Source organism: Manis javanica, chromosome 9 (assembly GCF_040802235.1).
Source record: "Manis javanica isolate MJ-LG chromosome 9, MJ_LKY, whole genome shotgun sequence".
Taxonomy (NCBI): domain Eukaryota; kingdom Metazoa; phylum Chordata; class Mammalia; order Pholidota; family Manidae; genus Manis; species Manis javanica.
This window is the reverse complement of record NC_133164.1, coordinates 52,034,924-52,062,554: the sequence shown is the minus strand read 5'-3', so window position 1 is coordinate 52,062,554 and position 27,631 is coordinate 52,034,924. Positions and strand designations below refer to the sequence as shown.

General features: G+C 35.3%; 1 protein-coding gene across 4 annotated transcripts in view; it reads right to left on the bottom strand.

The window, feature by feature from the left end:
* Positions 1 to 3,573: 3,573 nt before the first annotated feature.
* The window catches only part of DGKH (diacylglycerol kinase eta), a 199,297-nt gene continuing 175,239 nt past the window's right edge, over positions 3,574 to 27,631 (bottom strand). For 2 of the 4 annotated variants that reach the window (XM_073212570.1, XM_073212574.1), the window contains 7 exons: positions 26,375 to 26,480; positions 25,258 to 25,350; positions 22,582 to 22,701; positions 22,126 to 22,234; positions 21,290 to 21,328; positions 20,486 to 20,616; positions 3,574 to 15,723 (listed from right to left, as the gene is read on the bottom strand). In XM_073212570.1, the coding sequence (XP_073068671.1) occupies positions 15,634 to 15,723; positions 20,486 to 20,616; positions 21,290 to 21,328; positions 22,126 to 22,234; positions 22,582 to 22,701; positions 25,258 to 25,350; positions 26,375 to 26,480 (688 nt within the window). In that variant the 3' untranslated portion in view covers positions 3,574 to 15,633. The remainder of the gene's footprint in view (positions 15,724 to 20,485; positions 20,617 to 21,289; positions 21,329 to 22,125; positions 22,235 to 22,581; positions 22,702 to 25,257; positions 25,351 to 26,374; positions 26,481 to 27,631) is intronic. The other 2 variants (XM_073212571.1, XM_073212573.1) reach the window with 2 other exon arrangements.

Below are 27,631 nucleotides of genomic sequence, written 5' to 3'. Positions count from 1 at the left end.
AAATGTCAATTATGAACATAGATGTAAGAGTTTTAAACAAAATATTGCAAGCGAGGTACTCTCTTCATTTATTCCATATACATTTTTTGAAGACCAGCTAGAGGAGTCAAGCTTTGTGCAATTCAGTGGGGACAAGATGAATAATACATGCTCTCTAATCTTAAGAAACAGCTGATTTAGTGGGAAGAGAGAAGCATTCATCATTATGATGCAATATAATTGCTCTAGCAAGATGTAATAGGAACAAAGTGTAATGGGAACAGAAACCAGTGTCGGTTTGTCTTGGTGAATTTTAGAAGGTTCCATTGCAGGATTCCTTGAGCTGAGACTTTATGGATAAGCAGGAGTTTGACAGGTAGAGAAGACGTGGTGTGTGTGTTGTGTGTTGTACTGTGGGCAGGGGACAATGAAACCGACATGGATGAGAAAAAAAAAGCAGCAGTTCACAGGAGGATGTCAAAGCTTTGCTTTTATTTAGATTCAACATGCAGGGAAAATAAATTACTTCAATGAAAGCTTAAAGTACTTTATTTATCAGAGACTGCAGAACCAATATGAGTAAGTATAAAAGTGAATATAAATTAATATTTAAGCTACAGTTTACAATCAATTCACTAACCTTAGTTTTTAACTTTCAGTGTTTCTTGTGCCTGTTTATACTAGTTTTGTTTTAATATGTTAAAGTCCATATATACTGTATACTTGATAAGCCTGTATTAAGATAATTTCCATATTGAAAATACAGACCGAATTTCACTTTTAAATTAAAAAATCACTTTAGGCCCCCCCCAAAATAAAACTTTGACATCATGCAATCATCACTTCAAAATCAGCTGACTGGCTTTAAAAATTTGATTCCAGATCAAAATCATGAAATTACGTAGTCCATCAAGTCATAATTAAGCATAGTAGAGTGGTATGTATCAGTGTTCCTCATTGGCTGAAAAATTGTCATCATAGAGTAGTGAGCTTTTAGACATTCATGTCTTTGAGCTGAGTAACCTTTTATAATAGCCTTGAGATGTTTAATATTCTCATTATCAGTTTAATGGACATTGGCTTCTGTCCTTTCATTGGTTATCACTTTTGCTGAGTTTCTGCAAGGTTATCTATTGAACAAATTATGAAAGGTAGGTTTTATATTGTTTCAGACTTGTTATTAATTTCCAATTTAACTGCACTGTGGTGAATCCCCAGTTTGTATGACCTTATTCTTTAAATTTATTTACAATTGCTCAGAGTTCACAACTTAGCCTTCACACTTATGTTTATTTTTTGTAATATGGGGACTGTGGGGTTGGATTAGATCACTGACTCCTAAATCTGACCACAGGTAGGAATCACTCAGGGAGAGGGGATCAAAGTGGCAGCCCAACCCCTCCTCCAGTGATTCTGGTTCTGCAGGTCTGGCTAGGTCTTGAACTTTTTTTCACAAGCTTTCCAGATGATTTTTAGGCAGTCAGCTGAGCATTGGCAACTGTTGAACTGTGAGCTTTGACCTATTAGTGCAGGGGCTGGGCCGCCATCTGTTTTTGTAGATAACGTTTTATTGCCACACAGTTACGTTCATCAGTTACGTTTTGTCTACGGCTGCTTTCCTGCTGTGATGGCACAGTTGAGTGGACCTGACAGAGACCACATGGCTTACAAAACCACACTTATTTACTACCTGGCCCTTTACAGAAAGTTTGCTGACCCTTTCATTATAAAAGGTAGACTATAATGAAAGGTGGATTATAAAATCATGTTCATAGTTTGCAATCAGTATTTTTAAAAGCAAAATAGAAACTATTAAAGCACATTGAAAGTAAGTACTGTTTTGTTAAACTTGCTAACATATATGTGTATATGTGTGTGTGTGTGTGTGTGTGTACACACACATCTACATATTTATTTTTGCATACTGGGGAAAATGAGTTTCTCACTGTAACTGTCAAAAAATCTTGAAAAAAATTAGATATGATCAACGGTTCCTTTCGTTTGCAGACTCTCTCAGGCGTGCCAGGGTGCTAGGCAGCAGAGATTTGGGTAGGAGGGAGGCTGAGTGGGAGAGGAGACAGGCGGGAATAAGCTTCACCTGACTCGGTGGTTCTCAGGGCTGCTTGCTGTTTGTTAAGTTGGTGCCACTGCTCCAAGAAAGACATTCTCAAGGCCCACATTTATCCAAAAGATCACTGCCAGAAGTAGAAGCAACTGGAATTGTGTGGAGTACATGAGGGTGTTTCAAATGGGGCTAATATTCAATTTTCAGTGGGCTTAGTCCCAGCGCTGCGGGCCTTTATTCCGAGTCCCTGAGGATCTTCCGTGACAAGCCCATCTTCCCTAATGGCTTCGACCCACAGCTGTATCTCCTTCCCATACTTCATGCCAACATTGCATGTATCATTTGGACACCCTTCAATCATCTTAAAACCCATGATGCCCAAATCCGAATTTGACCTTGATATTTTCCTTTTCCATTGGTAGGAAACCTGGGATTCTTCTCTTTTGGTCATCCACAACAGGTCTCCAAGTGAATGGCACCCACAACTCAGGATCTCTCAAATCTATTTCCTCCTTTCCAGTTCCACTAAAACTGCCCTAAAGAAGTCCCTCCAGCTAAGAAGGTCCTGTGCAGGGCTCAAATCTGATGGCCCTGTTCTGTCCTCACCACTCAAACTCCATCTGCTGTTCTTTGCTGTGTTCTCTTATGCTTCAGTAGTGGTAAGCCACAGCTGCCTGGCTGTTTCCCTGACTTGCCTTGTGCTGTCTGCCGGGCCTTTCTCACACACAGGCTTTGCCTGCTAACTGCCTTAAGACTCAAGTCAATGTGGCTTATCCAGAAGGTGCCCCTAAAACTCCTCTGCACCCTCCCTTCCTCTGTGCTGCCCACATATTTGGTGGCATATTTTTATCACTGCACATAACACTCTGGGTTACACTCTTTCTCCTTCACTAGACAGTAAGTAATCTCAAAAGGACTATTCATAGGTCATCAGCACTGCAGACGATGCCTATCAGGCATTTGGTTCTTAACAAGTGTTTATTGGTGAATTTCAAGGACTCACTAACCATAAACCAAATTATATTTGTCATTTAAGAACTCACCCCACCAGATGGAATATTAGTCAGCAATAAAAAGAACGGAACTATTAATACATGCAACAATTTGGAGGAGATCTGCAGGGAATTAAGCTGAGGGGAAAAAAGTCACATACTGTATGATTCCATTAATACAGTGTCCTTGAAATGACAAAATTATAGGAGTGGAGATAGATCTGTGTTGCTGGGTTAAGATGGGGGAGGAGGTGGGAAGGAAGTAGGTGTGGCTATAAAAGGGCAACATGAGGGGTCCTCGTTGTGGGTCCCTGTGGTGAGAGAACTGTGCAGCATCTTGACTGTATCAAGGTCAATATCCTGGCTGTGATGTACTATAGGCTTGCAAGACGCTCTCACTGGGGAAACTGGGTAAAGGGTACACAGGACCTCTTTGTATTATTTCTTACAACTGTATGTGAATCTACAACTTCTCAAAATAAAAAGTTAAAAAAAAAAAAAAAGACTTCCCACCAGAAAGAACATAGACTTCACACATTCTCCAAATGCATTCTAATTTTTATTTGAGAACGGTCTCAAGGCAGTGCCCTTTGGGAAAGGCATGTCTCATCATCATATACATTGAGATCAACCATTACTCTCAGCAAAGTACAAAAATACACACATCAGTGACTTCCGTACAATAAATACATAATCATGCATCCCACAATAAAAGGCACGGAAAACTGGTCACTTAGTAGTCATAACAATTTCTAGCTATATTAACAAAGCCACCCAAATTATCTGTATAAGGAACTGTAACAATATATCCCAAAGGTGAAAATACATAAAACATCTTTAAAATAGTATGCAATAAATATCTCAATTGTTATATATATTTAAAAAATTATGCCATTGTAAACAGCATGTAAACAAAAGTCACGTTTTCTTACCATTATTAAAAGTAATTAGAGCCAAAGTTATAACCTCTGCTCTGTCAGGTATATTTCACTGGCAAGTGTGCTAAGCAGTTAAAAGTTTCACTCTTTTCTGCAGCAAACAGAGCCCACCATGTAATAAATAGACATGATTTGCATCTTTCAGATACAAGTTTCAAAACAGACTACCAAAATGTAGTGAATTCTTAACTATAAATATTATGGCAAAGGCTAGATTCAACCTATTTTTGCAATGTCAGAGACAAAAGGAACTATACAGCAAGATTTCCAACATCATGACAAATAGGAGGCAAATAATTACTGATTTTCTTTATTGTAAGGCAAAATAAATACGGTAAATATAAGGGCAAAGTGTCCAGCCTTCTAAGCCTCCTTCTTTTGTGGACCTTTTAAAACATCAAACAAATAGTAAAGTTGTATCAAACTAATCATTTCCTTTTGCTAGAGAACAAAAAAATGGTTGATACTTTATACCGATGGGAAATGGTGACTTTAAAATATTTCTATCAAAACATAAATATACATACAAATAAGGTTTTTTCCCTACTTTCTGATAATGAAGATAAAGACAGTTTTCTTCTCATAAAGGAATCTATTGCCTAACCATTAATAAATATTCAGAGAAGTTAATTTTTATAACTCAAATATTTTGGTTTCACCTATATGTCAGTGCATCATGGCACACAAATGCTAGTAGTATATTTCTATTTGCTTAGATAAGTATGCTACTTGTTAAAGATTAATACTCCCTACCTCCCATTGCAAACAACTGAGGTGGAAAATGAAGCCACAACTTCAAATGGAGCCTTTGAAGTATACCAGGAAGGATTACTTTGTAACTCTTTTCCTCTACAGTGGGCTCACAATGTATACCTCATAATTTTGATGCATGTGTCACTCCTAGGGATATATGCCTTCTTAAAATGGACTTCAAATTTATTTCATGTTCTACAAATCTATTAGCTACTGATCACACATAACATCTATGGTTGTGGACATGGGGTTCCACAGGGTTGATGAAAGATGTAATTGACAAGTGATGCCCCAAAATATTTGTGGCTGACCTGAAAATATAAAAATTGTGAACATAAAAATGGGATTACTTCTGTAGCACAAAATTTGACTAGTTTTTTGGGTGGAAGGAGACCACGTCTCTGAAATAACCTGAGAAATATTTCATTTAAAAATGTCCCCTCAATTTCTTAAAACAGATTTTACAAAAAAAAAACAAAAAACCACATCAAAACAAACAAATTCTACTAGACATGAGCTATGCCTCCTTTTATTTATATCCCCAAGATCTAATCAAATGCCAGGTATAGAGCAGATAGAAAAATGTTTCTCATATGAGTAAAGGAAAGGGTATTTAATTACATGCATTTTTTTACTACTATTTAATTTTAGAAATTACTAACTATATGGAACTTTTTAAGTTAACCTCTTATCATACTTGGGAACATGGTAGAAAGGCTTCATAGAGTCACAAAAGAAAAACAAAGCCTTAGGTTAACAGTTCTTAGGCTTTATGTTCTACAAGGGGTGGTAACAGTCACAAACAGGCTTTCATACATTATAAAAAATGAAATAATCATTAACTGTAAATGACCTGAAATCACACAGATTCAGTCTATGTCTCTGGATGAATATTATTTTTAAGGAAATTTCACTTTCACAATTAAAAAAAATTCTTTCTCAAGTTTCATTATTTTTGTGTATCAACATATGTGCTTGTGTGGACTGTATATACTGAATGTGTCTGCAGAAGGGAAAAGTAATCTTTAGGGCATATTTATGAACTACAAATAAAATTTGACAGTTACGTGGAACTTTTGTAGCCTCATTTTAGAGAGAAGGATTCAGATTTGATAAACATTTCTGATTAAGTTAACAAATACCCTTCATAAAACAACTACTCTTCCCTGCTCTTCATTTTCTGTTGGTCTGCCCTGAGTGCATGATGCAGGCTCACTCGCTCATGAATGCACAGCCCTCGGGCACTCTCAGGGAAGTCTAAGCTTTCACTGTGTAAGAATAAAAATATAGAGACATTTGGGTTCTACATTAACTTCATTCATTTAATAACATTTATTAAGATCCTATGATGTGCTAGCTAGACATAGACTACAAAGTTAGAGCAATTCAGCAGCAGGGGCAGGCATCTATATAAAAAAAATACTGAATATAATGTTATTTTAACAGAAAAGGTTTCAAGCTATTATGAAGCATGGATGAAATACTCTGACTGGGGAAGTCAGGTAAAGCTTTACAGAAGGTTAAACTTGAACTGAGTCTTGAATGAGTGGATCAATGGCACATGATTTTTGCCAAGGCACTGATTTGTGAATAGTTTCAAATTCTAGGGTTACAAAAGGTTTCTAAAGGAAATGTTGGGTGAAGATGTTAAAAGTGGGAAAAGGCAAGTCAGAGACCCTTATCCATCACTCTGAAGAGTTGGGTTACTGTGCTCTGAAAAAAGTAGAGCCTACTTAAGAATTTTTAGCAGAGGGATGACAAAGCAAACTTGTGTTGTAGAAAAACTACTCATCAGCTTTGTGAAAGGTGGAATAGAGGTGGGAGAGAAAGCGGGTAGGAAAACTGGTTGCTGAGAAAATAAAATGGCAAAAGCACAGCAAAATGGGAAAGGTTTGTACTGATAAAGGCCTGAACCAAGGCAATGGAATTATCACTTTACTTCAACTAATCAGAAACAGAACACAGAACGCCAATTCAATTTTTGAGATGGACAAAAATCAAAACATGCAATTGCATAAATATTGAAAAGATGTTGATATATAAAATGCTTTTGCTTCCACAATTCAAAACTAAGTTTAGGGGTAAGCATTTGTGTTGCTCCGTGTTTTAGTTGACAAGTTTCTTGGCAGAACATAACCGCTAATGTTGCCATGAAGACTGTGTCATCTCCCAAAAGCTTTCTGAATGCTTTTCAAGGGGAAGGAGGAGAGGAAACAAAAGAACTGCTCGAGTTGGCAATTTTTCAATCTTCATCATTATGTATATTAAAACATTGCTGCCCAAATGGAAGCTGTGAACAGGGTAGGCTCTGATTAAAGTTATAATTCGTTTTAATTATGCTAAGGATATCTGTATCAGGTCATTGTGGAAAGCCCAATTCCCAGAAAACTAATTTCTTTCCATCACTGTACCAAATCATTCTGGAACCATCACTTAAGAGATCTGTCATTGTGAAAACTGTTATGTCATTAAGACAGATTAAAATAGCATGTGAATGAATTCTGATTCAGTCTTTTCCTTTACGTCATGTGGCTTACACCCCCTCATAATTCCAATGTTTTTAGGGAAGGGGAATATAACAGGAGCTCCAAGTTATGATATTATGCTATCATAAATGCCAGATTTAGGAAATAAAACTTAAATTGAAGATCAGATAGTGACTGAATTCAAATTCCAGGTAAAAATAAAGTCAGTAGCCATATACCCTCATCTATATTGAATGACTTATTGGGATGTATTTCTCTTAATCGTACTCAGATTTCTATTGTGGTGACAAGGCAATCTGTAATTTAGTTTCTTTACAGAAAGTTTTGGAGGTGCTTTGCGTGAGGGAATATCATTCCACAGCCAGAGAATGTAGCTAGTGATCCAGGCTTTGGATCAAACAGCACAGAAGCCAAGAAGAATTCACTTGGTACAGAGAGTAAATGATGTCACAGGGTAAAACAAAGTAAGAGAGTCCATATTCCATTTGTGTAACCACTGATTTAAAGGGACACTTTCCTTCTGGGGAATTAATCTAAGAATTAAAGAAGCTCTTAATTAAAATGGTTGTCTGGGGTGAGTGTAGAAAAAGCAAAATTACTCAAAATTTATGAAGGTTTTAGAAATGAGTTTTTAGTCTATCCTAAAATGAATTAATATGAAACTAGTAAATATGAAAACACCCAAACCTATTCTGGTACATGGAGTACTAATGTAACTTCACTCTCATTTTTAAACTGAATATCAAGGGATATAAATTTGAACTTCTAATTTTCATGCTATAGTCTTGGAAGCCTTTTTTTAGGTCTCAAATAACAGTGGGAAAGAAATAGCAAACTTAGGCATGACATACACATAGTTCCTTTTGCAAAAGAAAAAAATACTAAGTTTGCATAAGATAACATTGTGTGCTATTTCTAATTGGGGAAACTGAGGCATCTAAACAAAAAGTTTGTAGAAGGGACTCGGTGAGCCAGTGCCAGAGTTGGTTATGGAACCCAACAAACCTAAATCATATTCCCATCTCGACTATCACAGAATCCAGCTATTTATATTATAAGTTTTAATATTTTTTTGTTTAAAATGGAAGGAAAATCTATTATTGCTAAAAAATGTTAAGGCTCAGCAAGTTCATGAGGGTCTCTTTAGTTTGAATGATATGGTTTGATGCACATTTAGTAAGGTTCTTTTAAAAGAACTAGTGAAGCCCTTTATACAAGTTCTCCCTACATCAATCACAAAGTGGAGAAATTTGCCTCGTGGAATAAACACAAATGGTTAAGTCACCCAAACCATCTGCTTAACTGACTTCTAAATTTCAACAGAACGGGCTCCCTGAATTCACTGGCTATTTTGCTAAGACACAGTCGCAGACTTCATCAATGTGACACTGCTTTGTTTTTGTGGTATTATGCCTACTGTATCTCTCACACTGCATTTCTACAGTATAAGATCAAATTAACTGTGTTCAAACTATGTGTTCCCAAATCTTTGCTAAATTACCAACTCAACCTACTTTTACCTTATAATGTTTCCCACTTATTTTTTGTCCTGCCTTCAGTAATTGCTTGTGCAACAGTAAAATTAATTTTAAAAACTCTTATGTCTTTAAAAATACAGTAAGTGAATTCTTAATTTCTTACTATAGTTCTTAAATGGCTCAGAATTCATCTACTGCTTATACCGTGTAACCATAAAACAGTTGAATTGAGGGCTTGCTAAAGTGATTTCTTTGGTATACAACATTGCCTCATATTAAGTCAGAACAGTTTTTTTCTTCCTTGAAAACGTGATTTTATTCTGTGTGGCATGTTGTGCCATTGTTTTAAATTTTTAGTTTTTTCAAAGAGTAAAGGATGCTTTTAAACAAAAAAATTCGAACTTCAATTAAAATCCCACTGCCTTAATTGGCAGAAACAAACAAATAAACTATTATCATGGTTACTATTTGTGACGTAGCACAGAATCAAATACAAACTTGTGTTAAAAATATACACCTGAAACCTAGAGCTGGCCCCTAGAGGCATATGATATTTTTGCGGGTTTAAGATCTCAGTGTTCATTTGAATGTTATATTGGCAGTACAATCATTGAGATCTCTATTATAGCAAAAATTGAAAATTTGCCACAGAGAAGTTCTAACTTGAAGGCAAAATATGTATTGGCAAAACATAGTTCCATGAATCCCATGGTTGCACTGAATTCTTAATACTGCTGATTTCATTTTGGCTTTATGCTTTTTTCCTTTTTTCTTTTTGAACATGAAAATTATTTTTAAAGTTCCTTTTACTCTTCAGTATTCATAATGGAAAAGAACATTATTTTTTACAATGAGAAGTTGGGCATCTGTTTGACAGAAATGAGTACTTCAAGTATGTAAGTAAATCATTAACAGAGCTATCACACTCTAAGCAAGAGCAGTAACAAAGAGCTAGAATTTGCTCTTTGAATAAAGATTAAATTTCACAACATAATAAATAAATGCACTGATTAACACAACCTGTGAAAACCTTCTACTGATGATTATGAGTAACACTATTACTGACTTTGCTGGTATCAGTGCTGCCTCACACAGAGATTCAAAGGTAAAATTCTTGCCCCCAAAGCCAGAAAATGTACAAAGCTGGTTGGTTATTAAATATTTTGCCTGCCAAAATTCCTGCAAAATCTTGGCAATTTGGGTAACCAGCATGATAATTATTTTGGTATAAAAAGATACGAAAACTTTTAATAGGAAAATTAATAAAACCAGTAAAAGGAGACCCCTGTTGTATAAATAGATATTTTAACATAAAAGTGAGACGTTTAGCTCACTCAAGAGGAAGAAAAAAATTTTGATACAACTTACTTGAAAATTTGAAAATAATTACCTTATTTTCCCAGCTCTAGATAAATATATTACTCCAATTTATTAAGTCATCTTCAATATACAATATATAACTCACAAAACTGGGAATGTTACAATACCAAAACTTTTCACAGCACTAGTTACCAGTTACCAGAACTGTAAGAAATCTTTAGCTACATATCAGCTTAATACTTAGAATATAGAAATAGATACAGCTAAGCTATGGTAAACAATAGTGCAATCAAATAGCAAGGACCACAAAATATATTCTTTGTTTCTTAGCTTGTATATATAACTGCATTGTCCTATTTCAATGGCATCTTCAACTAAGTATGAAAGTTATTTTAATGCATTTAAAAAGTTACCCTATGTTCCTTTAGGTTTGATTCATTTACTCTTGAAATGCAGTTCCTATGAAATATCCAGGCTATTTATAAATTCCTATACAATGAATAACTTGTACTAAATCAAATATTTTATGTGGAGTTTTTATAACTTTTAAGTAGTGGCTTGATTCCTATATTTCCAACTAAAATTTGGAAGTGCATTCAAAATCAAGAGAGGATATAAATATACAGAAATAGGATATCTTCTTTATATAGGGTTTATCTTAAACATCGTTACTGAGTTTCATGAAGTCTCAGCTACTCTGTTACACTTCTTTTCCTGAAAATAATGGAAAGAAGTATACAAATAGGTACAGTCCAGCTGTCTCATCTCTCTGTTCTCTGTATGATAAACCTTTATAGTTTTTTCTTCTAACAGAAATGTCTTTAAACAAAACTTGGAGAAAACAATAAAGAGAAATAGTAATAAAGATAAAAAAATTAATGCTCTGCATATTACAAGACACACTGAGCATCGTCTTTTTAAAGGTTTCGCTGTTTCTTTAGGAAGGCACTCTACTGCAAATGCATCATATTAACCACCTGACACCCATTACAGAAATTGCTACACAAAAGTCACTGGGGAGATGCCATGGCCCAGACGAACAATCCCAGGGCCCATGGCACCTGGGATGGGACTGCAGGAGGGGCAGGGGAGGCCTGGCAGCCAAGCACTGTGGGAACTACTCAGGGAAGCTATTCCACTGACCAATACTTGGTATTTGGGGAATCTTCACTACTCTTTTCAGCTGAACTGGGTGTTTTAAAACTGCTACTTGTATTATTAAGCTCTAAGCCCACTGTTTTATCCAACGTGCATCTGAAAAATGCAGCATGAGTTCATTATGGGGGAGGTGGCAGGACAGGGCCTAGAGGTCAAGACTGAGAGATGCACTGCTTTTAGAGCCTAATTAAAAGTTATATCCTTAAAGAATTCACATCTGTGTATGTGAAAGTCCATATGCAAGTCCACTATGTTTTCACCCCAATTGGAAATAATAGATAACTTACTTTAGAAGTGATGTATAGAAGTTTCCACTAAAATTTTTGAAGCTTTGCATGAATATTTCCTTCCTCAATACCGTTAAAAAATTTCTATGAAGACTAAAGTAATGCCCTCCTTATGCATTAAAATCAGTGAAAGAATCTCTAGGCAGTAATGTTTTTGTAAATTATTTCAGTATATAAAAACTAGTAAGTGAAAGAGTATTGACAATCAGTCATTGGGAAAGACTTTACTATAGAATTAAACAAATTTGTATTTTGAGGATCAAAACTATGGTATTTTTCAGGCACTATTTTAAGAATTTTTTAAAATAATAACTACCTGAGAATCAAGGTAAGGTGACATAAAAGAAAAATAAAGTCTAGGAAAACATGCCCTCTTTAAGGGCTTTAATGGTATTCACTTTACTTACAATCTTTTGGTTCTTTTTTGTTCATGCCTAAAGGTTCTTTTAATGTGTGGGTGCTGCTATGTATCCTCAAGCATGCACTATGTCAACACCATAATCTACTGATAAGAGAAAGTGAAAGTGTACAAATTGTAGGAGATTGATCTGGTCTATACTTATCTCAGTGACTTTTCTGCAATGTTCCCTGTGACTTAAGTTGTGAACAAATGAGAATGCCACTTGAGCAAGAAATTGAGTAAATGTAGATTGTTTGTGACTTAGACATGAGGTGAGGGGCTGGAGAGAGGCCAGCTGTGTCCATCAGCCAATCTCCTCTGCGTTACACCTTAGCTACCGAAATATACCCACTGGGTAGGTAGAACTCATCTAGAACCAGAATTACGAATAAAGACTGAGAAGAAAACTCAGCTACAGTTTCAAGTCATTTCTGGGAATAGCTGGAGAACAGACAAAAAATTGGATTGGAGAGTGAGCTACTTTTAGGATCTTTTTGAAGCCCTCGTATCCCTAATATCTAGGAGGAAGAATATGCTGTCTAGGCCAGTAATAATCACCTGATGAATCTTGTTAAAAGGGAAATTTTGAGTCAGTAGGTTTGAAGTACACCTGAGATTCTGCATTTCTATAATAGCTCCCAGGTGATATGGATGCTGGTGATCCACGGACCACATTATGAGTAGCAGCATCTAGACCAGTGCTATCCAGTGGAATTACTGCAATGAGGAAGCATTCAACATGTGCACCGCCACTATGGTTACTGAGCACTTGAAATGGGGCTAGCCCAACTGAGAAAGTAAATTTCTAATTAATTTAAATTTAGATAGTCACATGTGGCTAGTAGCTACAATACTGAACAGTAGAGATCTAGACATTCACAGGGCATCTCTTCTCAGCCAGAGCAATACAGATCATGGTCCCCATGTTATTTAACTTGTTAACTTATTTATATTAGGAAGTTTCCTTTTATAAAACGCAAGCTACAAAACTGGTGTCTTTAAATTTTATTATAACACTCTGCCGATGACCTACAATGGGTGCTAAAGTGGGGAAGAAGAATCATTTTGTAGTGGGACAGCTGATGAGGAAAGGGTGGCACATTGTAGTGAGAATTTTTGCAACCATCACTGTACTGGGTATGTGGGAAAATAGGAATCCAGGAAGTGGGAAAGAAATTCACAAAGGGAGGTGGGAAGACAGGAGGGAAAATAATTCAGTACTCCAAAATTTTACTTAGGTATAGAGGTCCCACCAGCACTCACCAGAGCTGTGATCAGACCGCATGCAGACCCTCTTTTTTTGTGTCGCCCCATCTACTATAAGCAGCTGGTTCCCGTGACACTGACAGGGGCCTAGGGAGGCTCTGAGGGGACCATCTGGGCAAACGTCACTTGGGGCCTACACAGCCATGCACAGACAAGCATACAGGAAAAACCACTCTCATTTAATAAAAGAAGTATCAAAACTATCACTTTAAAGGATTTCCCTCATCCAAAAATCATTTGCAGGAAAAGTCTAGCTAAGGATACTATTAACTGCAGTTTTACAGCATATATGAGATGTTACCTAAGAGTAAAAAGATCAATGCCAAACAAAAATATTCAGTCATTTATACCTTACTCTCTAATTCTGAGAATCTCTGTGACAGCCTGACAATCTTTTCTATTGGCAAAGGAGTATTTTGGAGAAGTGAAAAACAGTAAGTAGTTTTATATTAATTCATTCTTCTCTAGAGTTTCTCACCTCCTTGCCTCCACCTCCCCTTTTTTGGTGCAGTCAGACCAGGATCTGTGATCTCAGCAGAGTTGTGAGAATCTGGCATTGCCATTTGATTTCACAGAAGTGCCTGGAAGAGCAGGACACCTTTCAGGGCGGGGAACTATAAAAGGGACAGGAAAAGAAGAACTTTGATGTTACTGGTGAGGATGACATTAAAATTATCTAATGAGTAGCTTTTTACTCTCTTAAGCTACTTGATATAATTCCTCTTGGGAAATTTCCATTTATTCACAACTTAGGTAAAATATATAGTCAGACACACTTGTTCAGGAACCCATCAAGTTCATGTTTTTTTAAGATATCCAAATTGTGTGATTTTACTAGAAGTTAAATGCTCAAGTTATAAATAAGATTAAGTGTCAAATATTTAAACTCTTTTGATACAATTAAATTATTTGTCTGATACTAGTTCATTTTAAATGCTTTTTCATCAATATTTCTCTTCAAGCATTTGGCAAATCACTGTCTAGAAAATATCAATGAAAGAATCATTCAAGATTATATGTACATAAGTGTGAATATGTACATAAGTGTGAATGTACATATATATTTGTATATGTACATATATATTTGTATATGTACATTTGTGTGTGTGTCTATCTACTGAGCACCTATCTTTAGGAAAACTGTCACCATAGGTCAATACCCTGTTTACTTCTCTGAAATAGATGATTTTTAAATATTATAATTAATTTTTTGGTATGTAATGTCTAAAGAAAGCTTATTTGAGGATATTTTCATGACTTTGATATGTATGCTTCTGGTTTTCAAAGATTTGATAATTATAATGTTGATTCCTAATAAGCTACCATGAAGTATAGTGGTTTAGAAAAAGGAAAATAATATCTACAAGAATTAAGTGAGATAATATTTACATAAACCCTTAAGAAAAAATTCATCTTTTCTTTTTGGAAGTTCATATCGGAGCCACTTTAGCTAGTGGGCGAGCATGGATGGCGAACAAGCATACAAGTCCCAGTTGAGACCTTGGGGAAATTTCTGGATCAATAGTCTACTATATTATAAATGCAAACAGAGTATTAAATAATTATGAAATTGAAAAATAAGAACAAAATGTGGGAATTTTGGTTTGGAAAGATATACTAAGTTTTGTTAGGAAACAGAACATGTACTTTTAGGAAAATATCCAGAGAATTTTCTTAATGTGAACACCTACTGTTTATAACAGGTTGATGTAACATTGGTTTGCATAAGATGATATCATCTGTGGATTATGGCACAGACACAAATTCTTAGATACAGGATATTTATGCAAAATTCCACATCAAAGAACAGAAAAGTGCCTTTCATTAACAAAAAAGGTACTTAGGTAGTAATAAATTATATTACATTCAAACTGACATTAAAGCTAAATGTTACAATAGTACATGTGACATGCAAGAAAGAGAGGCAATCCAGGCAGTAACATCATGCATTAAGATTTGCATTCATTCATAGGACCTGGTTTTTTTTTTTTAACCATATTCTTTGACCACTGAGTGCTAGAAATCTGAAGTGAGCCGAATCTAACATTCAAAACACGACTCACTTTACATCTGAGTCTCCTAACCAGTGACGTTAGGAAGCCAATGCCTCCAAAAATGAAACCTAAGAAACTTTAGCCATATCCTATTTCATGACTGCACAGTAAGAACATTCCCTCTGACCAGGTGTAAGAGAAGTGAACATTTTGTAATTCCACCTTTTAGTCAATGCAATTGCCTCAGATTCCTCTTACCATTCTACTAATATGAACATATTTGAATAGGTAGGGTTTGCACAATAAGAAAATAGCTTTGTGGAATGCAATTTTTGGCACAAAAATATTTTCTAATACCTCAAATAAAAATTTTTACCCACAGAAAAATAGCAAGCCATAGAGGTGCTTTCCTGGTGCTTACTTATCTAGGCAGAAAACTACAAGAACAGCCACCTGTTTCCAAGAACTTTGCATTAAGTAGCAATTACTTCCCTTCCAAGGAATAGCACCAATATGATTACACCTCAGACTGAGGAGTGCTCCTCTCAAGATCTTTAATTCCCTGGAGAATTCGCTTCATATGACCCACTTTCGTTATCCCCAGGTCCTAAAAAAACAAAAAACAAAAAAGGTAGAAGGCAAGCAGAAAAAAAGAAAGAAGAGAAAGAAGTTTATTGGTAAGAAAAAACTGGGGATTAAATATTTAACTGGCAAATAACATAATAAACATTTAGTTTATTTGATATTCAATGATTCATGAAATATAAGCTGGAAAATAAGTTTATAAAACAAAATAACCTGATATTGAAAAATTATCAACCAGTAAAAAATTATATCTTACGCAAACTCTTAAATACAACACTCTCGTAAACTGTACACAATAGCAGTTCTTCAAGAATCAAAATTAGTTTTCTCTTTCTCTCCTTTTTTTAAAATACACGTCCTTTTGGGATCTCTGAGAAATGTGACATGGGACATCAGGACATCCACAATTAGCCCTCAGGCAACTATCCATTTCCCTGCTAAAATATTAAACTTAAAAGTGAGGTCTAATCCTACAGGAAGATACCAGTGCCCACCACCTACATTTGGAATATAAATGCAACTGTTGCATTTAGAGTCTTCAATTTGAGTGGCATATTTAAATATTCTTTATACTTTGTAATGTGTAAGTGTAAAAAATTACTTAAACATAGATATCTGTAGGTTGTTGCTTTTCCTCAAAACACATTTGGCTCCTTTCTCTCAGAATTCTTCTTGTTTCTTAAGGATCTGCCTTCCTATAAAGGACCAAGAATCCAATGTTTAACTTTAAGAAATGGATGAGGACTGCAGAGTGGGCAGCATACAGCAGGAACTTGGCAAATACATACTTGCAGGAATTAATGAAACACATCCAAGATTGCTACAATTTTCACTGTCTGAAAAGCCGAAAGAAAGGGTGAATGCCTCCAAACCACAGAGCTTCTTTAAGTATAATGGACATTATCAATCTGCTAGTATGTGAAGCCAAATAACTTCTTTATAAAACAGAGAGATTGGAATACCTGAAAATTAGTAAGAAGTTGACTTCCAAAGCAGCCTGGAAAACAGGATTATAAGGGACAAGACTGTCTGAGAAGATTCCAAATATCACTCTATTTTGTAGACTAAGATCACAATTACTTTTAAACTTTTAAATGAAATAGATTAAATGGTTTTAAGTCTTCAGACACACACACACACACGTGTTCTCTCTCTTTCATATTCTTTCATGAGCCCTTTGACTTCTATAGCAGCAATGCTACTGGCAATTTTGAACCCTTCTGGAAAACACTCTTTCCATACCCAGCCCTCTTTTCAAGCTTGAGAAAATTTCATGATAACACTTTTACAATACTTAACTGGCCCTGTAATATTTTCTCATATGACACCAGGTCATCCACAATCAGTCTTAGGGCAACAACATTTCCTTTGTGTGTGCTAAAATAGCAAACTTAAAAGCGAGGCCAAATCTTTGAGGACAATCCTATTGCCTACTACTGAGATTTGAAATATAACTGCATTTACAGTTGCATTTAGATTCTTTGATTTGAGTGGACTTTTAAATATTCTTTATGCTTTGTGATAACATAGGTACCTGAATAAGAAATATATTTGGTATTCAATATTTTTAGGGCATATGCCCATTATATCCTCAAGAACAAAAACGTCTTTGGTAGAGGCAGACCTTACTCAGAATTACTATTTTGGTATAAAGGAAATAAATGTTTTCTACAGACTACACCAACTTCTTAGCTATATTTCCTTTAGTTTGAGTTTCATACTTTCACGTCTTCTAGGAGTCAGATTGTGATAAAGTTATGCTGTGACATTTATTATATATTTAATTTTTGTATCATATTCTTTATTACCGGTTTTCTCTTCCTTTGGATAAATAGGCTTAATTTGCAGAAGGATGCTTTGTAGATATTCAGTTATCCTCCTAGCCACTCATACAAAACTTTCCAAATTGAAAAATAAAAACCAACCGACCAACCAAACAAACAAAAACCACTGTGTCTGTGCTATTTTCTTTGGTGTACTTCACTTTTCCTACAATGTTCCAAGAGAGGAAATAATATAATCAGTTTGTTTGTCTGCTAAAGCACATTTGAAATATTTTCCTTTCCCACCGTTAGACTGTCACATTTCTCTCTCCAGTTGTCTTGGTGATAAGGAAGTAACACCTGAGCCTAGATGTGAGTGGGAGTTAGCTGGGTGAGAAGCAGTGAGAGAAGCACACCACAGGAATGCACTCTCCTAAGGCGAGAAAGAGTTTCATATTTTTAAGCAAATGAAATATGGGAGGGTGGATGGGACATACCAAGCCAGGTGTCAGTGATTCCATGGGACGTTGAATAAAGAGCAGAACCTCAAAGGACTCAGAAAGATGTGGGTCATTATTCTAATAGAAATGGAAAACCACTGAAAGGCTTTAAAGCAGAAAAATGACGTACCTGATGTTAAAATACCACCTTTGCAAGGTGGACAATGGACTGGAGGAAACAAGGGTATCAATAAAAGGGCCAGTTAGGAAGCTACGCTCTTTACACAGGCAAGAGGTGACAGTAGCATGGAGGAGGACTGTGGTAAGGAGAAAGAGAAATGGATGGAGATTAGAAACAACATGGCTTGTTGAGGGGCTTAGTGAGTTAGGGGGAAAAGGATAAGGAAGGGGAAGGTGCTGACTATGACCTGGGTTTCTCTGGCTTGAGCACCTAGCAGGAGAGAGGGGTGATTCAGAGTGGGAGTGGGACAGGAGTTTGGTTTGGGACATGTTAAAATTGAAATCCCTGTGTAATAGCCAAGTGTCAGGCACAATTGGCAATATAATCCTGAAGTTCACAAATGAGGTCAGGGCTGGAGAGGGAAACTTATGAATCATTGATATATTCATAGACAGTATTTGAAGCAATGGGAATGAATAAGATTATTTAGTGAGTAGGTAATTTTTCACTATTATTTAGAGACTTTACTCTGAAGGGTCTGCTCCCTCCTACAGCTGCCCCCACAGAGAACAAGGGGAGCTCATTCTTTACCTTCCTGGTTTTGTTCTACAGAAGGCTCTTTCTATAAAATTGGTTCCCTTTTCCCATTCCTCCACACCCTGTTTAGAATCAAAAGACCATGTCAGTACAGATTTCTAAAAGAAAAGTTTTGAGGGAAAGAAAGAAATTTTCATTAAAAGTAAAAACAAAGCTGAACAAAAAAGTCCCATGAAAAGCTAAACAGAAAGTTTACTGAAATAATTTTTAACCTTCTCCTTTTTACTCTTATTCCTTTTTCCAGCCAGATCCTAGCACTCTAACTTTGTCTTAGTATATGTGTTAGTTTGTTTTTTCACTGTGTAATTATCTGCTTTGCTCATTGTGTGGGCATTTGTATATTTATGTATGTATGTTTGTATGTACAAATGTCTAACATATACATACATAATATATATACACACACATGCACACAGTCTATTTCTTAAATGTATGCTTATTCATGACAAATGAAATGTAAACTGCTAAACAGCAGATACCACCTAGAGAGGCTGGAATAATATATTAATCACTAACTATTCAATAAATATTGCTTCCTGCCAAAGATATCAGAAGCTACACAAATATGTTGGATAGAATGATCCCCTACATTTATATTTTTTGTGCACTCATTTCAAGTTTTGAAGTCCACCTTTACTTTATGAATTCTAACACTGTATATTTTGCCATGCTGTAGATTTGGGACTCTCAACTAAAGTAATTGATATATTACTTTATTATTTTGGCTAAACAATGTTTAAGTATAAGTGGTGTCCACTTTTTTGATGTGCTAAAACGGTATGACAGCTTCATAAAAATCTATATACAGCTCATTATGTGTTACAAAAATCTGTGCTGATGTATTTGTAGATAAAACATAAACAGTTCATGAATTTGTTAAGAATTTGCCAGACCATAATTCTATATATTTTAGAACTTAGGCTACAGGCAAGGGATCACTCCAACAAATGTTGAAAGCTTTGTCACTTGTTTCAATCTTGGAACTTTAAAATGGCAGCATATGGTAAGAAAACAGAATATAACAAAATCCTTCTCCTAACTCTGAGATGGAATAGGCTACTTTGGCCATTCCCCTGTTGGGTCTCTATCCAAAGAAACAAGAGAATCGCTGCAGACAGTGAATTAATGATTGTCCTCCTCTGTGATGTGACAAATAGATTCTGAGCTGCTTTCTAGCAAAAGCAAGACAAAATATTTATATCATTTACTAAAGAAAATGTATTTTTGAGAATAATACGATTTTAACAGTAAGTCATGGAAAGGAAAATTGAATTTATTTGTCTAGTTGTTCACATAACCTCTGAAAGGTCAATTTAGAAATGCAACAAAATTACAAGACTATAAGGAGCTGCTGCTATAAGTCTGTCATCTGGTTAATATATTAGAAAGGCTTTATTATTGGTATTTTGAATCAATTTTTAGTTGTTAATTTTTTGTTTACTTTTTGTCATTTTCAGCAACAATTATCTCCTTTCATGCCAATCCAATACAATGAGCTGAAGGAAACATGACCCATTTGGAAATATTAGCACAGGAACAGCCATACCAAATGGATGCAGAAATTAAATTCATGCTAAGCTTTAGCTATGATAGTGGAAAAAGGATCTTGACAGGAAAATATCGCTGACATTCTTATTTAAAAAGCATACAAGGATCTCAGACCACAGGACAATGTGTGTTAGTGACTGCATATTTGCATGACATAAGCCAAGCTACAAGCACATAACAGAAGAGGTGCAGTAGAAAGGATTCTGTTTTGCAGAAAAAAATCTCAAAAGCGGAAGAAAAGCACAAAGGAAATACCTTAAGATCTCGCCTTTCCAGATGCAAAAGTTCAGCCCCTCTGATGTCATGACGAATGAAGATTTCTCTGTACTCTCCCAAATTGAGCAGATCCAGCCAAGCAGCAACTTCCTCTGTGCCCCATTTCTGAACTACCAAAGTTAAGAGCAAAACCCCCTTAATTTCTACATGCCTGGTGCATTACAAAGCAAAGGTTGGCCAAAGAGATGCAAAACAGAGGACAGCGGCAGTGCCAGCAAAGGGAAAGGTTAAAGGTGGAGTTTCGACCAAATGACATTTCCATTTTCTCCCATGCAGGTTATGGACTATCAATGAACACAAGGATCTGGCTATCCAAAGACATTCGCTGCTGTGTACTGTGCCTAAGCTTTAGCTCACTTTCCTCTTCAAGCCACCCAAACTACACAATATGTATAAAACATGTACTTCTCATGATTAGGATCAGTATTAACAGGTGTATATAAGCTCTGAGGATTTCCTCAAGACCATATATGAAACTAGTTATAGTTTAATTAGCTAAAAATGCAAATTAACATTTTAGATCTGATACAGCTTATTCAATTTTATACAAGCTTCTGCTTCAGGTCTTGCTGACTCCAAGTGTTGTCTTTATTGATTCTATTATTATTGATAATTAGAATTATTTATAATTATAGCAATAAATATATATTAACTCAATTTAATGTCATTTAGAAACTGTCAACACTGCTTTCTATGATTAGTTGCATTGTTATTTTTCAGCATGTGTTATCACTCTTTTATACATTTTATTCAACATTGATTACTTCATAAAAGTCTACTTACTTGCCATATTTGGTTTTAAAATGCCCTTCAGTAGCTGTTCTGTAATTGTCAAAAATATAAGGTCATGTATCACTTCTTAAAAGAGGTAGTTAACTCAGAATTATAAAATGACTTGATTCTGATAGGCACCTACCATCCTATACACAGAACCTGAGGTGCTTTGGCCCTAGTACAGTACTAAATTCAACCTCAAAAGATGGAAAGGGAACAAAAAAGACAACATCAAAGGGAGAGTTTAACCTTTGCTTCAGTATGCAAAGGTCACAGTTGACTGTCATTACTGAGGGGCTGAGATGGTGCAGTTGGTCCTTAAAACAGGAGAAACAGAATATATAACTTAAAGTGGAAAACTTAGCAAGTTAAAGGAGTAAATGAAAGTTTCTACATTCCATTTATCTGAATTATAGATGGATCTTTGAAGAAGAAAAATATGGTACACACTAATACATTGAACTTCTGTTGAACAAGATCTTATTGTTGTTGAACAAGAGCCATCTCAGCAGACATTGTAACATAAACAAAGCAAAGGCAAAAAGCAGCCACCTTGTTTTCTTGTGTGCTTTATAAGTAGAGATGCCTACTAATATTTGGACTTATTCAGGTATACATGACTTTTTTACCTAATTATGTTCAATGAACCTATTTATGCTCAAAGGTAAAATGAACATAAAATAAGTTACCATTTTAACCATTTTAGAGTGTACAATTCAGTGGCATTTAGTTCATTCATAATGTTGTACAACCATCACCACTACCCAGTTCCAGAACATTTTCATCAGCTTGATGAAATGTTTAGTTTCTCAGGTGTTATACTTTTCCCAGTGTGAATTACCTACCAGGCTGTGAACTTGTCTTTTGCTTCTGAACCTTCTCTTTTTTAAATTTTGGCACTATGCGAAATACTGTGCTTCTGCTGTTTCTTTTGGTGCAATCCATAGGAGGCTCCTGTTCAAATGGAAGCAAGAAAAGAATTTTCTCTGCTATTAAGAGACACTCACTCTGATATTAGAGATAAGAACATAAGGAACCCATCAATAAACACAAAGCATCGCTTAAGTGGTAACTTCTTCAAAAAAAATATCATGATATTATGTATACTGAAAATGTGCTGACTTCCAAAAGATATCTTTGTTCACATAAAAGCCTTTTCTTGCTTGTTCAAGAACAGTTCATTTGAGAAAGCAGTATACAAAATTTATTTTCCCCTGAATATCTCATTTAAAAAAAATAAGTTCAAATTCAGTCAATCATAAAGTCTACATTTATAAAGAGACAGGCTGGATTTTACATACCTCATCCTCATTTGGGTGTAAGATATAATAAAGCCAGGGAATTGCTGTTAATTTCTGTAACTCCACCTCCACAGAGTGTAAGGCATTGGACACCCGCTCTTCATGTGGAGATTCCAGATGCTACTTACCAGCAGATTGAAAAGAACAAAACAAGGCTCAGTGACCAATCTCACACAGAATAAATTATTTTGAAAGTGAACATCCTCATCTCTTACTAGGCTAGGCTGGGCTATTGTTCTTAAGATAAAGGCATATAAAAAAAAAGAACAAATTATTTTATATTGAGTTCATTTTAAAAAAATCTGGATAGATTTATCCTTATTTCCCAAAGATGATATAAAAAGCTGGAGTGACTTCAATAATTTCACGGCAAAAAGTACAGCTTTTGGTGTTTTCTCTATGTAAATCCTTTCACCTCTCTTTCCTTCTCTCTCTCGTTATCCATGCATCCATCCACCCATTCTGCCTGCTTGCACTAGTGGGCAATCTCATTGTTCTACTTATTTGTGGCAAAAATCCTTCTGATTTACAAAAGTCACTCTGTGAACAATAATATTTTAAAAATTGGTCATAATATGTCATATAATAAGAATTTGCTTGGCACAAAAATCTGGAGAATTATATTAAAATAATAACTTTAAGGGAAAAAAACTATGAATCTCAGAAAAATTAATGAAAGCTGTTTTAAACACATAGGAAAAGCAAAAAGTAAGTGACTTGTAATGTGGAAGAGGGCTTGGAAACTTTAAAGATAATTTAACTAGTCACCTATTATCCACCTATTTGAAGCAGTTATTGAAAAGTACTTAAAATTCAATAAATGAGTAAACGTGAAATTAACACTTATGTGCAGAACTGGGAGAGAGGTGACTGAATTCCATTTCTGACCTTGTTAATAATTATGCAACCAAGGGAGGGGTAATTGATTTTGGGAGACTTAGTTTCTTCCTTAATAAACAGTGGAATGTGAGTAGGTTATTTCTAAGGTCTTTTCCAGCTAAACAGTACTTTTGTAAATTACTTTAAAATTGTAGAGTACTTACTCGGAATTTTAAATGAAAGTACAGAGAATGTTACTACTCTTTATTATAGGCATTTTTCTCCCTATCCACCACTCAGTATTCAAGGTATCTACCACTGCTAGTAGTTAATAAAAACATGGAGATTCTTCACCCTGTTATATATTTAAAGGTTTTGAAAGAATGTACTGGTATTCATTTTAAACCAAACATCCATATTTCACAATGACAGATGAATTAAAAATGGAGGAGGGTCCTTTTATACTAATCTAATACAATTGATAAATATTAAGTAAGTAACATTCAATGGATACTTTTAGTGCAGAGAGCTAAAATGCAGAGTAAGTTATGCTTCTAGTTCTGGTCAACCAGAAATTCCATTAAATGTATTTCAAATTAACACAAAAAATATATGACCTTTATCTAAAAATTGGGAACAAAGTCATAATCCACTAGACTTCTTATAGAAATAATTTTGGAAAAACAGCAAGAAGATTCTGGTTAATAACACAAATGCCAAGAAAAGCAAAGAAGATGTTCCCAGGTTTTATCAAGGGAGATAACCCATGTTTCTTTCCAAAGGTTTTCTTCACGGCCACTGCAGAGGCGGCCACTTCTTGCCCCAAGGAAGTTGTATCTCAGATTCTTCTAGAGGTGGGTGAGAGCAATGGGTTTTGTGCAGCCCTTAGGCTTCTCTTCTCAGAGTAAAGGATGCTCAAAGGTGGTACTCTTCTGGACCCCAATCAAGGAGAAATTCCAACCATAGTCACTTACTAGTTAGCTAGGCTGTTTGACACACCTTCCATTTTCCCACTATGCCAGATACTATGACTTTTACTGTCACTTTTATTTAGGTGTATATTTTCCAAAGCAAGAGATAAAATTACAGTCAGGAGAAATGTTTTAAGATCATCACCTATCAGGTAATTAGAACTGTTACAAGGAAGAAAAATATATCTAATGCATTCTGCTTTCTACAGTTTCAACAGCCTATGTGAATAACCAAAATTGAACGCTAGGTGGCGAAAAGACCCACTAGGACAGACAGAACATTCGAAAATGGTGAGGGAGTTAAGGCTGACGAGACAAAGACTGGCCAAGCCAAAGAGGATATCCGTGGACCTCCAGCGCTTATGCTTGGTCTATGGACTGTCGTCAGTAAAGACGTGACCTCAACTTGATTCCTAGCACCAATTTGAGTTAATCTGGGGATATGACTAGTTAGTTCTTGATATAGAGTCTATAAAGTGTTGTCTTCTAAGCAAATCTAGAAAACCATGCCAATCATATTTCAGATGTTAAATCCAGGAACAAAACCTGAGATTTTCCCTACTTTTCTGCAATAATGAGTTAATGAGTACCTGTGGAATGCCTACTACACTTTATAAAGCTCAAAGCTGACTAGGGAGAGCAGGATTACAAAAAAACATGATGGCATGTGTGAGGGGAAAGCTCTAGTTCTGTTAGTCTGAGTCACACCTCCCAGGTTTAGCCATGTATTTTCTCCAAGGCAAAAGCTAGGTAAAAGGAAGCTCATTTTTAAGGCCGAACACCAGAGGCTGCTTCTGTATTAGGATCTAATGAATGCATCCTCCCTAGTGAAGGTGAGGCCCACACATTATCATCGTTCTTATGTTATCAATCATTCCTTGCTTACCAGAGGAACCCTGCCAACTAGTAAAGATTCTGTTTCATTGTACAGCGCCTTCACATTCATGGCTATTTCAGTGGCAGTGTCTCTTGTAAGACTCTAGGGAAAAAAGAAACCATCGAAGACAAGTAGATCTCTGTTAAATAGGGACTCAATCATTGGCAAACACTTTAAAGTTTATTCTTCCAATTTGAATCACATCACAACTATTTTTTAAAATCTACCAAAATTCTATAATAATTGCATAATTTCACACTCATGTTTGTTAGCATGATTACCTCTTAGATTTTTTTTGTATCACAGAACCAAAAAAAATGTACTGACTATAGTGAAGATACTCAGAGCCACATCTACATACAAATATTTATATGGCAATATATTCCAATAAAAAAGTTACATCAAAGAATATGATGTCTTAAAAGGGGCATTACCTGATTATAATTAGGTCTATTCACTGACTTTCACTCTCAGTACTTCCAACCAGGTTGTTTTTTTAGACTTTAATCTTGAGGACTAGCACTTATTTGTATATTAATTTAGATAACTTTGAATAATTAAGAGTAAAATAATGCTATCAGTTCTCTCTATACTTTAACCTTGTACCATGAATCACATTCAAGAGTTACATTCAGATTCTATTATTAACTTTTACATTAAAAAATGTACTGAAGTTACAAAATTTTAACTTCCACATTAAAAAATTTACTAAATTTACCAACTTAGTACAACAAAATGAAGCAAGAATAATTTCAGTGCACAACTTCACAAATGAATGAAGAGCTCTAATAAAATGCATGCTTTTTACGTTTGCCTTCTATCAAGCACAGGGGAGAAGATATAAGAAGGAAGGAGGCATGGTAGTAGTTAAAAGAAGAAGGAATAGAAGGAAAATGACAGGGAACAAGTGACAGAAAAAAATGAAGAGAATTTAAGAGCAGGAATGGAAAAATGGCATGAAAATGAAAACAAAGAAAAATTTGGCTACAAATTTATCAGAGGCTTCTGGCAGAGAGCCAGAAACTGTATAATTTTCTTTCAGGGATATGACACATTTTATAGTATCAAAATATATTCATAATACCAAAAAAATCTGTGGAAAGAGAATTTACCATTAAGTCCTCACCTCTGGGAACTGAGGGTTGGCTTTATTCAGTGCGTGGGAGCACGCATTCACAGCGTGGGCCAGCTCTTGTTCCAAAAGACAGTGGATTGTGGCTGCGTCACAAATCCTGAAAGCAAAAATGAAACAAATGAGCAGAAAACTTTTGAGTATTGCTGATTTTTCTCAAGTGTAGAAGTAGTCGAATTAAAGTAAAAGAAAAAAAAAAGGTCATTAAAGGAAAAATTTTCTTAAATGACGGCTCAGTTATGAATGGCACAGGGTAGATTTACAAAATTCAACCCCACTGCAGCAAAGAATACTAAATCAAAAGCCTTTACATACAAAGTTAGGCTTAGAATCAGAGATAAATATATAGAGATAAACATATGGAGGCATTATTTGGAAGAATAAAATATGTTAACACTTCATTTTGTAGTTGTCTTTGGAATAAATGGGGTCCTAAATGTAGGGAGTAGAAACTTGTCTTTTATTTACTGACACTTCAGCCAGGAACAAATAAAACAGATTAGAGGAATGACACTGCCATATTCACCATCTATATACTAACTGCTTTATGTAATTAAATTTTAATTTACCATTTATCTAATTTAATATTCACAACTTAAAGCGTAACTGTGATTAATTTTTTCCACTTGGCAGAAGATAGTGAGGCTCAGAGAGCTTTAGATGTATACAAAGCTAGTAAGTGCTGATACCAGGATTTGAATCTATGCCTATCCAACTCCAAAGCCTATTGTGGTATAGCTGTCTGAAATATAAACCTTCAAGAATAGTCCTGGAAAGACAGAATCTTGGAGGGCACCAAAGCCAAAGAAAGAAAGAGAGGAAAAGTTTTACCAACTGCTAGAAAATGATAGCAGGTTTGCAGATAAGCAAGAAGGCAAAACTATTCAAACCCTTTTTGTTTCTCACATCTTCAAGGAGAATGATCTTCAAACTGAAAAGGGTAGAACAGAAGAGACAGAAACCCTGAAAGTCGAGAGCAGAAAGAGTTTAATTCTTAAGGAGCATACAACTGAGATCTAAGCCACAAAAGAACCTGCAAATGTCATCTCAGCATTCTTAATAATAACCTTCAGAAATAAAGAATACTTGTTTATCAGAAGAAAGAGATGGGTAAATGTAATCCTAATTTTTTTTAAAAAAGGGTTAAGTGGTAAATCAATTTCAGATCAACATTTCCAACTGCCTACCGAATCTCCTCCTAAGTACTTCTAATGTAATTTAAATTCTGTACTTTCAGCATTCAGATCTACT